This window comes from Phyllobates terribilis, unplaced genomic scaffold (assembly GCF_046119375.1).
Source record: "Phyllobates terribilis strain yellow unplaced genomic scaffold, ASM4611937v1 Scaffold_8__6_contigs__length_399053987, whole genome shotgun sequence".
Classification (NCBI taxonomy): Eukaryota; Metazoa; Chordata; class Amphibia; order Anura; family Dendrobatidae; genus Phyllobates; species Phyllobates terribilis.
In genome coordinates, this window is record NW_027362768.1 from 81,383,354 (window position 1) to 81,396,552 (window position 13,199).

General features: G+C 42.5%; 1 protein-coding gene across 1 annotated transcript in view; it reads right to left on the reverse strand.

The window, feature by feature from the left end:
* Nucleotides 1–13,199, reverse strand: part of LOC141156737 (putative ferric-chelate reductase 1) — a 93,585-nt gene that overhangs the window by 36,117 nt on the left and 44,269 nt on the right. The window contains exon 8 of the mRNA XM_073643065.1: nt 6,154–6,316. Coding sequence (XP_073499166.1) covers nt 6,154–6,316 — 163 coding nt within the window. The remainder of the gene's footprint in view (nt 1–6,153; nt 6,317–13,199) is intronic.

Consider the following 13,199-nt stretch of genomic DNA (forward strand, 5'->3'; position numbering starts at 1 on the left):
CAGTTAGCTGCATGCACTACACTCACCCCATTTCCGGGGGACAGACCAACGGTACTCCCACCAGATAGATGTGCAGGTATGACAGCTTCTGTCCCTGGCTGGAGTGGGGAGGGGGGAGGAACATCCCAGTGGTGTAGGAGCAGAGAGGGGAGGGACTCTGGGCATAGGTAGGAGCCCATTGGGTGCTAGTCAGAAGGGAGTATATAAGGTGGGCACCATCTTAGGACAGGGGTCAGTTCAGAGAGGAGTTCAGCCAGAGAGGGCTGACAGGGAGCTGTGGCTCAGTCTGGGCCCAGCTCCAGAGCCAGGCCTGGAGAGGAGGCCTGAGGCAGAGAGAGAGAGAAAGAAGAAGAAGGAGGAACAGGAACACCAGGAAAGGCCCAGAGACGCAAGAAGAGATGGAACCCTGAGATCCCACGAGTTAACGGGTGAAGGGTTGGCAGAACAGGGTACCGGATCCCAAACTGGTGGAGGCCAATTATCCTCAGCCAGGAACCGGAGGTCGTGGTCAAGTCTTGGCGCGACCCCTCACCATATCCACCAGGAAGGCATACCATATAGGGTCAGGGAAACCGGGAAAGGTTTCACCACCAGAAGGCCCGAGGGAGCCGGACAAAGGTGGGTCCCTAGTGGGGACGGCCAGTAGGAAGGAAGAGAGGGGAGCCTTGGACCACGCTCCGGAGTTGCCTGGGAGTTGGCCGGGTCCCTCGCCTGGTGGGCGCAGCACGGCTCGGGTGGTCCTTACTGCGCACAAGTGACCTGATAAAGAACTGTGAGTAAAGCTGTGAAAACTGCAACCGCACGTCTCAGTGATTCCTTGTCACACCACCACGACCACCATCATTCCTCCCTGCTTCGCCAGCTGCCCTGAGGCTATACCCCTCCCGTTGGGGGTTATACCATCCACGCTGCACCACCGTACCACCGGCCTCAGCGGTCTGCCCTGCAGCGGCGGCTTCATAGCCGCAATCAACGGGTGGCGTAGTCGAACAAAACAACATCTTATGCCAAGCACCGCCACTTAGTTTGACACCCTGGGCACGGACCGGGTCACCGCCACAAGAAGACTACTACCCCCATCGGATCCGGCTCCGGGTATCCCCCGCATGCGCAACGCAGCACAACATGGCCCAGGGGGTGCGTCACTAGCATCAGATAGATGCCTCCTAATGCGTTTTTTCAATGGCCCAGTGGTGCAACCAACATACTGTAATTTGCAAAGAAAACATTCTGCAAGGTAGATAACATTATCAGTATTACAATTCATGAAAGAATTAATATTATAGGTCTGATTAGTAATGTAAGATTGAAAAGATGTGCTTTTCTGGGCATAGCCACAAGAAATGCAACGTGTGTGACCACAGCCATAGAAACCTTTCAGTGTTAGCCAAGTATCGGAGAGAGGATTTTTTTCTGACAAAAAAGTATCTGGAGAGTGAATCTGTTTTTCCTGATATCTCTCTGAAATCTACTTTTCATCTAAAAAATCCTTTCTTCTATCCTATACAATCTAGACCACAGGTTTTAGATTTATTCCAAGATCTAATTGAATAAGACCTGGCTAAACTAGATCGAGCACCTAATATACGAACCTCTAATATATCTTTTGAGGAAAGAGAGGCTCTTCAGGAATTAGATAGAAATAAAGATCTTTTAGTATGTCAAGCCGATAAAGGCGGCAATATAGTTATTATGAATGCTGGTCTTTATAAAAAACTAAATATTGAGATGTTAAACAATCAGGATATATACAGAAAAGTAGCATATAATCCCACATCTCAGGTACAAAAGGATTTGTTGTCCCTTTTGAAAGAAGGTTTACATACGGGTGCTATTACTAAAGAAATATTTGAACATTTATATATAGAGCACCCAGTAGTACAATTTTCCACTCATTACCGAAAGTGCATAAAAATGTTTTTCCACCTCCTCTTAGACCGATCATTGCTGGCATAGGCTCCTTAGGTGAAAAACTTGGAGCATGGGTGGATCATTACCTCCAGCCACTCATCCCTAATATCCCAGGTTATATAAGGGATACTAGCACTGTGGTCAATGCCTTTGATACGTACACTTGGCTTCCCTCATATAACTGGCTATCATGTGATGTTGTCGGTCTGTATCCTACCATACCTCATGAAATAGCGCTGAACTGTCTTAAATATTTTTTGCATAAATATAGTGGATATACCACTTTTATTCAAGACTTTATACTACTCTCCACAGAATTCTTATTAAAAAATATATATTTTTCTTTTGATAGGGATTTTTATTTTCAGAAACAGGGAGTTAGTATGGGAGGAAAATTCTCCCCTTCTCTGGCAAATATTGTCATGTCGGTATGGGAAGAAAGTTATATTTTCTCTGAGTATAATCCCTTTATAAACGATATAGAATGGTATGCTAGGTACATAGATGATTTACTACTTATCTGGAAAGGGCCCATTTCCAAAGTTCCATCGTTTGTGGATTATCTCAATGGGAATGACTACAATTTGAAATTTACTTTTTGCCTTCAAAAACATAATATTAATTACCTAGACATTGTTTTATCTGGTGATGATAATACCAAAAAAATCACAATACTTCCTTTTAGAAAAGCAACAGCTGGAAATACTATTTTGCAAGCTTCATCTTGTCACCCTAAACATATAATAAAAAACATCCCAGTGGGAGAATTTATCAGGATGAAGAGACATTCCTCTAATCAAGAGATTTATACAACTGCAGTTCAATCTACCAAAAAAACGACTTTTAAGGAGAGGTTACCTCAATAAATTTTTATCCAGAGCGGATAATATTGTAGCAGATATTAATAGATTAGATCTTTTAAAAAATCCCACCAGAAAAACTAGGGCAAAAAATCAGATTTCAGATAATAAACTCGTTTTCTGCACCCAATATAGCCCGCAATATCAGGATATTATTAATATTGTGAGAAAATATTTGCCAGTCTTAAATCAAGATCAGACACTCTGTAAAATTTTTGAGACTTCGAATATTCAATTTGTATCTCGAAAAGCAGCCACTTTAGGTACTATTTTGTCTCCCAGTCTTTTTTTTGTCAGAAAAACATCCTCTCTCCGATACTTGGCTAACACTGAAAGGTTTCTATGGCTGTGGTCACACACGTTGCATTTCTTGTGGCTATGCCCAGAAAAGCACATCTTTTCAATCTTACATTACTAATCAGACCTATAATATTAATTATTTTATGAATTGTAATACTGATAATGTTATCTACCTTGCAGAATGTTTTCTTTGCAAATTACAGTATGTTGGTTGCACCACTGGGCCATTGAAAAAAAGCATTAGGAGGCATCTATCTGATGCTAGCAACCCAAAAATCTTTAATTGTTCGTCTTTATAAAGACATTTTCAGCACATACAGTACAGACCAAAAGTTTGGACACACCTTCTCATTTAAAGATTTTTCTGTATTTTCTTGACTTTGAAAATTGTACATTCACAATGAAGGCATCAAAACTATGAATTAACACATGTGCAATTATATACTTAACAAAAAAGTGTGAAACAACTGAAAATATGTCTTTTATTCTAGGTTCTTCAAAGTAGCCACCTTTTGCTTTGATGACTGCTTTGCACACTCTTGGCATTCTCTTGATGAGCTTCAAGAGGTAGTCACCGGAAATGGTTTTCACTTCACAGGTGTGCCCTGTCAGGTTTAATAAGTGGGATTTCTTGCCTTATAAATGGGGTTGGGACCATCAGTTGTGTTGTGCAGATGTCTGGTGGATACACAGCTGATAGTCCTACTGAATATACTGTTAGAATTTGTATTATGGCAAGAGAAAAGCAGCTAAGTAAAGAAAAACGAGTGGCCATCATTACTTTAAGAAATGAAGGTCAGTCAGTCTGAAAAATTGGGCAAACTTTGAAAGTGTCCCCAAGTGCAGTTGCAAAAACCATCAAGCGCTACAAAGAAACTGGCTCACATGAGGACCGCCCCAGGAAAGGAAGACCAAGAGTCACCTCTGCCTCTGAGGATAAGTTTATCCGAGTCACCAGCCTCAGAAATCGCAGGTTAACAGCAGCTCAGATTAGAGACCAGGTCAATGCCACACAGAGTTCTAGCAGCAGACACATCTCTACAACAACTGTTAAGAGGAGACTTTGTGCAGCAGGCCTTCATGGTAAAATAGCTGCTAGGAAACCACTGCTAAGGACAAGCAACAAGCAGAAGAGACTTGTTTGGGTTTAAGAACACAAGCAATGGACATTAGACCAGTGGAAATCTGTGCTTTGGTCTGATGAGTCCAAATTTGAAATCTTTGGTTCCAACCACCGTGTCTTTGTGCGACGCAGAAAAGGTGAACGGATGGATTCTACATGCCTGGTTACCACCGTGAAGCATTGAGGAGGAGGTTTGATGGTGTTGGGGTGCTTTGCTGGTGACACTGTTGGGGATTTTATTCAAAATTGAAGGCATACTGAACCAGCATGGCTACCACAGCATCTTGCAGCGGCATGCTATTCCATCTGGTTTGCGTTTAGTTGGACCATCATTTATTTTTCAACAGGACAATGACCCCAAACACACCTCCAGGCTGTGTAAGGGCTATTTGACCAAGAAGGAGAGTGATGGGGTGCTACGCCAGATGATCTGGTCTCCACAGTCACCAGACCTGAACCCAATCGAGATGGTTTGGGGTGAGCTGGACCGCAGAGTGAAGGCAAAAGGGCCAACAAGTGCTAAGCATCTCTGGAAACTCCTTCAAGATTGTTGGAAGACCATTTCCGGCGACTACCTCTTGAAGATCATCAAGAGAATGCCAAGAGTGTGCAAAGCAGTCATCAAAGCAAAAGGTGGCTACTTTGAAGAACCTAGAATATAAGACATATTTTCAGTTGTTTCACACTTTTTTGTTAAGTATATAATTCCACATGTGTTAATTCATAGTTTTGATGCCTTCAGTGTGAATGTACAATTTTCATAGTCATGAAAATACAGAAAAATCTTTAAATGAGAAGTTGTGTCCAAACTTTTGGTCTGTACTGTACATGGAGGAGATGTGTCTGGCTTTAAATTTAGAGCTATAGAAAAAGTTTATAAACCGTTTAGAGGAGGAGAATATAAGAGAAAAATTCTCAACAGAGAATCCTTTTGGATCTTTAGATTAGCTACTAGAATACCGCAAGGTCTGAACATCAGACAAGACTTAATATTACAATATATATAAATTGGAAGGGGAGGGGAGGGAAGGAAGAGGAAAAACAAGGAAAAAAACATTTTTTATTTTTTTTCCGCTGCAATTCCAAATATCTCTGGGGGAGAATTTGATATGAAGATGAGACTCTATTATAACAAAGAAATTTATATGCTTACAGCTAAATTTATGAAATATTTATTCTCAAAGAGAAGTTATTCATACTAATTCTCAATCAGGATCGATAATGTTGTAGCAGAAAATCAATATCAGATTTCTTAAATAATTCTATTCATTTAAAGTAACTCGTATTTTTTTCAGATTGTACTGTTTCATGATTCATATATATATACTCTGTATAACTGTTTTTCTTTTGTAGCGTCAGTGAAATATAGTGGTTTTATTTTGTATTTTGTTCTACTGGCTTGTCACTTTTAATTCAACTCCTACCTAAGAATTAATTATTTATTTATTTACCATCTGTGTTTAGGTGGAGCCATGTTTGTATGCATAGTTATATATACCATTATGTCCCACAGTGACTTTATCCCATGATTAAGGCTAATACTTAGCTGAAACGCGTTGGGACTATCATGTCTTGTGTCCTTGTATCCCGTGTATTGTCCTTGTGACATGGCTGCTTTTATATGTTCCTAATAAAAGCTTAATTTTATCGAAGATCCGCTAGAAGACCACATTTCTTTTTCCAGTGCAAAGACTGGCACATTTCCAATAACAAAGTATTAACAAGGACTTGAATATCAAATGATGGCCATCTCTCTTCATATTACTTCTTGTATACCTGATAACAAAATAAACTTCTATTTTTTTTAACTTATTGTAGGTCCTTGAATTATGAAGTTACAGTAATAAGTCTACTGTATCTCAACACTCCAGGTACATTTGACAATGTATTCCCCTTCTATACAGATAAACGTATTGTACATAAGAAACTAGTATATACTGTCAAGTAGACTTTACTCACCATTATCAGAGGATCCATAAGCCATTAATATGTAGTACAAATCAGAACCATTACTGGATCTTGATTGGTGGATGGGAAGTTGTGTTGAGATTTGATTTTTTGAAGTGAAAGAACATTGTATCACACCGTTTGTGTATGAGGTCATCCTGACATCTACATTACTCTGTCAAATAGGATAAAGAAAACCTTAGTAGGCTGTATGCAATATGCACAGAAATCTGAGATAAAACATTGGAGACCACAGATGCAGAGAATTATTTTGGCTAAAAGCCACCATATTTATTAGACTAATGTTGGCCATACCCTCCAATATCGACAGGTTCAGCTGACAATCTAATGCATATAGCGGCCCCAAACAAAGATTGTCAGGAAAGATAAGGATCCAGCATGTAATTTTTCGGACTGCACATCCTTTTGCTCTCACTGCCATCAGATGTCTGGCAGCGGCTCGCTCATAGATAGCACAGTGATGATTGGCAGAGCAAGCGCTCCTGTGTATGGGCGAGTCAAGTTAAATAGCTGCTGGCCGAACTATGGTTTGGCTGATTATTTGTCTGGCAGCTAGCAAAAGTGTATGACAGGCCTTACTCCTATCACATTCCCCAGTATTTATTTGGTCCTCTGCAGCAAGTATTTTATTATCTCCAAATTCTACGCCTTCTAAAACCTACTAAATGAGAAACATCTCATATGGATGTGCCTGGTTCAGCAGCTCAGCTCTATTCTAGTCAATTTAATCAACCTTACTGAGGATCCTGCTGTGTATATACAATACTTGAGGAAATCAAGTTATCTGAGCAACTTTGAACATTGATTGGTCATAGGCACCAGATCAAAATTTGCCAACCTTCCAGGGTTTCCTTGTGCAACAGTGCAATAGTGTGGAGAGCACGTTGGGAACGGTGCAATCATGGAATAAGGTCCAGCAAAATAGAATCCTGTGTACATGAACAACTCAAAGTAAGTAGTCAATGGAGGATGTCAAGATTTGTTCTAATGAACAGGCAGTGCACTGATACGGGAGTTACCTGTCAGTCAGACACAGGAGGCAGGCAGCGGGCAGGGAATAGGCAGAGAGTCAGGAGAGCTGCAAGGGCAGGGTCTGCCCCACTGCACTGGCAACTCATTAACTTCTCTAAAACAGCAAAATAAATTTCTACAAGCAACGGAAAGAAAGCACTTTTCCATGCATGCCAGTAGTTTGGCTGTAAAATCCTGATCACAGGTAGCCTTTAAACTAAACGGAGATAAGATTAGCTATTGATAGGGGTTTGAACTTATGACTTGTGTATTTATTGATTGCAGTTATTTATATTTGATTTATATTCCCATACATTTTATTACACTTAAGTAATTTGTAGACATTGACGCTTTGGGATCATCTGGGAAAGGACTTTTATGGGTTTCCTTATCGGCATAAGAAAGACATAGCTGAACTAGAGAGGGTGCAGAGAAGAGAGACCAAGGTTATTAGAGGACTGGGGGGTCTGCAATACCAAGACAGGTTATTACACTTGGGGTTATTTACTGTGGAAAAAAGAAGGCTTAGGGGTGATCTTATTACTATGTACAAGTATATGAGGGGACAGTACAAAGACCTTTCTACTGATCTTTTTACTCTGAGGCCTGAGACTGGGACAAGGGGGCATCTTCTACGTCTGGAGGAAAGAAGGTTTAAATATAATCACAGACGGGGATTCTTTACTGTAAGAGCAGTGAGACTATGGAACTCTCTGCCACATGATGTTGTAATGAGTGATTCACTGTTAAAAATTAAGAAGGGCATGGATGCCTTTCTTGAAAAGTATAATATTACAGGTTATAAATACTAGATTCCTTGATAGGGCGTTGATCCAGGGAACTAGTCTGATTGTCGTATGGAGTCGGGAAGGAATTTTTTTCCCCAATGTGGAGCTTAGTGTTTGCCACATGTTTTTTTTTTGCCTTCCAGTGGATCAACAAGTTAGGCTATGGGTTGGACTACAGTCATGGCCAAAAGTATTGAGAATGAGACAAATAGTAATTTTTCCAAAGTTTACGGCTTCATTTTTTGTAATGGCAATTTGCATATACTCCTGAATGTCAAAGAGTGGTCAGCTTAACAGCAATTACTGTACTTGCAAAGTCAATATTTGCCCAGAAAATGAACTTTAACCCCCAAAACACATTTCAACATCATTGCAGTCCTGCCTTAAAAGGAGCAGCTAACATCGTTTTAGTGATTGATCCATTAACACAGGTGTGGGTGTTGATGAGGACAGGGCTGGCGATCAATCAGTCATGATTAAGTTAGAATGACATCACTGGACACTTTAAAAAGGAGGCTGGTTCTTGGTATCATTGTTTCTCTTCAGTTAACCATGGTTATCTCTAAAGAAACACGTGCAGCCATCATTGCACTGCACAAAAATGGCCTAACAGGGAAGAGTATCGCCGCTACAAAGATTGCACATCAGTCAACAATCTATCGCATCATCAAGAACTTCAAGGAGAGAGCTTCCATTGTTGTCAAAAAGGCTCCAGGGCGCCCAAGAAAGACCAGCAAGCGCCAGGACCGTATCTTAAAACTGTTTCAGCTGCGGGATCAGACTACCAGCAGTGCCGAGCTTGCTCAGGAATGGCAGCAGGCTGGTGTGAGTGCTTCTGCACGCACTGTGAGGCGGAGACTCTTTGAGCAAGGGCTGGTTTCAAGGAGGGCAGCAAAGAAGCCACTTCTCTCCAGAAAAAACATCAGGGACCGACTGATATTCTGCAAAAGGTACAGGGAGTGGACTGCTGAGGACTGGGGCAAAGTCATTTTCTCTGATGAATCCCCTTTTCGATTGTTTGGGACATCTGGAAAACAGCTTATTCGGAGAAGAAGAGGTGAGCGCTACCACCAGTCTTGTCTCATGCCAACTGTAAAGCATCCTTAAACCATTCATGTGTGGGGTTGCTTCTCAGCCAAGGGAATCGGCTCACTCAGTCTGGCCTAAAAACACAGCCATGAATAAAGAATGGTACCAGAATGTCCTCCAAGAGCAACTTCTCCCAACCGTCCAAGAGCAGTTTGGCGCCCAAAAATGCCTTTTCCAGCATGAAGGAGCACCTTGCCATAAAGCAAAGGTGATAGCAAAATGGCTCATGGAACAAAACAAAGATTTTGGGTCCATGGCCTGGAAACTCCCCAGATCTTAATCCCATTGAGAACTTGTGGTCAATCATCAAGAGACGGGTGGACAAACAAAAACCAACAAATTCTGGCAAAATGCAAGCATTGATTATGCAAGAATGGACTGCTATCAGTCAGGATTTGGCCCAAAAGTTGATTGAGGGCATGCCAGGAAGAATTACAGAGGTCTTGAAGAAGAAGGGGCAACACTGCAAATATTGACTTGCTGCATTAACTCATTCTAACTGTCAATATAACCTATTGGTACTCATAATATGATTGCAATTATATTTCTGTATGTGATATAAACATCAGACAAACACTAATAAAAACCAGAGGCCAGCAGATCATGTGAAAATATAATTTTGGTGTCATTCTCAAAACTTTTGGCCCTGACTGTAGATGGACTTAGTCTTCCTTCAACCTTAAAAACTATGTTACTATGTTACTATGCTACTATATATCGTAGTTGATGTATACATGTACTGTACATTTTTTGTGTATAGAATTTTTCCACGCGCTATATCTTTCTTGCAATTTCGATCACCTTTTCTATTTTTCTGCTTCATACCAATTAATTTGTATAAGTATTCTGAGGTTTCCTTGCATATACTGTTTGATACAGATTTGTTCTTGATAAAGACTGGACAGGTTGAAACATTGGAATGTGAAATATAATCTATCACTGCCCGAAAAACAATGGACACTTAAGCGTCATAATTTAATCTCCCTTTACTTGATTGCGCTTGGTTTCTTGAGATGAGAGGAGAGATAAGATGGACACAATATACTTACTAATGTTGGCTGAGCCCACCGATAATCTACAGGGTTTGTCTGACAGTCTAAGGTGTATGAGGGCATTGGCCGACTGATGGTCCGGAGAGATGTCGATTTGCGGATGTCCGATTCCAGATAGTTGATCGCATTTCTCTCTCAGAGATAAGCCGTTGGTTGACATGCTAGTCGGCAGTTTTCTCATAGCGAACACAGGAATGCTCTGTCGAGCAGGCACTCCTGCATATAGGAGTCTCGGCTGAGATATCTGTTAGCTGAACGATTGGCTGAAGCATTGTTCAGACACCAGCCATCTAATCTAATATAATTGGCCAGCCTAAGGGTCTGTTTACATAGGCTGTAAAGTGGTACCACGGCACTCCTATGTATGGTGCACAAGTAGGATCCTATCCCTTGTAAACTGTTGAAAAAGACTTGGCACTAGTAGTGAATCAAAGAATATTTTGAATATATTTATTTATGGTGCTGCAATCCAACAAGTGAGACGTTTTGGTCAAGAGACCTTCATCAGCGTTGAATGCTTCCCGCCACTGCAGTGCTCACTGCTTATCCATAGCGTTAGTGTATACGGTCTATCTGGTGCAATCTGTTGTACTGATGAAGGTCTGTGGCCGAAACGTCTCACTTGTTGGATTGCAGCACCATAAATAAATACACTGCTCAAAAAAAATAAAGGGAACAGTCAAATAACACATCCTAGATCTGAATGAATGAAATATTCTCATTGAATACTTTGTTCTGTACAAAGCAGAATGTGCTGACAACAAAATCACACAAAAATCAATGGAAATCACATTTATTAACCAATTGAGGCCTGGATTTAGAGTCACCCCCAAAATTAAAGTGGAAAAACACACTACAGGCTGATCCAACTTTGATGTAATGTCCTTAAAACAAGTCAAATTGAGTATCAGTATTGTGTGTGGCCTCCACGTGCCTGTATGACCTCCCTACAAATTGAGTATCAGTATTGTGTGTGGCCTCCACGTTCCTGTATGACCTCCCTACAATGCCTGGGCATGCTCCTGATGAGGTTGCGGATGGTCTCCTGTGGGATCTCCTCCCAGACCTGGACTAAAGTATCCGCCAACTCCTGGACAGTCTGTGGTGCAACGTGACGTTGGTGGATGGAGCGAGACATGATGTCCCAGATGTGCTCAATCGGATTCAGGTCTGGGGAACGGGCGGGCCAGTCCATAGCTTCAATGCCTTAATCTTGCAGGAACTGCTGACACACTCCAGCCACATGAGGTCTGGCATTGTCCTGCATTAGGAGAAACCCAGGGCCATCCGCACCAGCATATGGTCTCACAAGGGGTCTGAGGATCTCATCTCATGGCATCTAATGGCAGTCAGGCTACCTCTAGCGAGCACATGGAGGGCTGCGCGGCCCTCCAAAGAAATGCCACCCCACACCATTACTGACCCACTGCCAAACCGGTCATGCTGAAGGATGTTGCAGGCAGCAGATCGCTCTCCACGGTGTCTCCAGACTGTCACATCTGTCACATGTGCTCAGTGTGAACCTGCTTTCATCTGTGAAGAGCACAGGGAGCCAGTGGCGACTTTGCCAATCCTGGTGTTCTGTGGCAAATGCCAAGCGTCCTGTATGGTGTTGAGCTGTGAGCACAACCCCCATCTGTGGACATCGGGCCCTCATACCACTCTCATGGAGTCGGTTTCTTACCGTTTGTGCAGACACATGCACATTTGTCGCCTGCTGGAGGTCATTTTGCAGGGCTCTGGCAGTGCTCCTCCTGTTCCTCCTTGCACAAAGGAGGAGGTAACGGTCCTGCTGCTGGGTTTTTGCTCTCCTATGGCTCCCTCCACATCTCCTGGTATCTGCTCCATGCTCTGTACACTGTGCTGACAGACATAGCTACCCTTCTTGCCACAGCTCGCACTGATGTGCCATCCTGGATGAACTGCACTACCTGAGCAACTTCTGTGGGTTGTACTGTAGACACCGCCTCATGCTACTGTACCTCTAGGGGTGAGAGCAACGGCAAAATGAAAAAGTGACTAAAACGACAGCCAAAAAGGATGAGAACAGAGAAATGGTTTGTGGTCACCACCTGCAGAACCACTCCTTTATAGGGCGTATCTTGCTAATTGCCTATCATTTCTACCAGTTGTCTGTTCCATTTGCACAACAGCAGGAGAAATTAATTCACAATCAGTGTTGCTTCATAACTGGACAGGTAGATTTCACAGAAGTGTTATTGACTTGGAGTTACATTGTGTTGTTTAAATGTTCCCTTTATTTTTTTGAGCAGTGTATATTCAAAATATTCTTTGATTCACTACGAGTGCCAAGTCTTTTTCAACAGTTTACATAGACTGACCAGTGGAACTACCGTAAATTACTACCGATTGGTCTATATTTACATATCAGCGGTTGTTTAATGCCCATTTGCACAGACAGACCAAGCTAAACGATGTGCACTGAACAATCTGTAATAGGCCACATAGGCTACCATTATTTTCGGCAGCATGTTTACACCTCCGCGAACAATGATACCTAAGCCTGCGTCCACACATCTACCAGTTTTATAGGTGCAATGGTTAATTTTTAGCGTGTTCATCCATTTTTTTTAATTTTACAGTAGGACTTACATAAGCATTGTGGCAGACCAAGTTCATCCCTTTATGGTATCTGGATACCCTATGGTAAAAGGACACTTTCAGCAGGGCAATGCACCATGGCACAAGGATCATACAGCCATAGATCTTTTTTTAATGGTTTTTACAGTCCTAAGATTTTAGTCTTTAAGAGCATCTCTGAGACAAGGTCAAACGACTGCTCAGAGCATGGCGGTATCTCCATCTAATATGTGGCAACCATAGGCGGATTATAATGAGGGCAATCCGGGCTACCGCCCGGGGCCTCGGGTCTCCAGGGGGCCCGGGGCTCCGGGGGGGCTATGGCCGGATTGCCCTCATTATATGTGTGGCCCCGCGGCACATACCGGCAGACAGTGGCGGGGGGGGGCCCCGGACCACTTCCCCAGCAGCGGTGCACGGCCGCTGCTTCTTCTTCGGCCGGGCCAGCACTGCAGCAGTTAACTTCCCTGTGTGCTGGCCCGGCCGCGTCACTGCT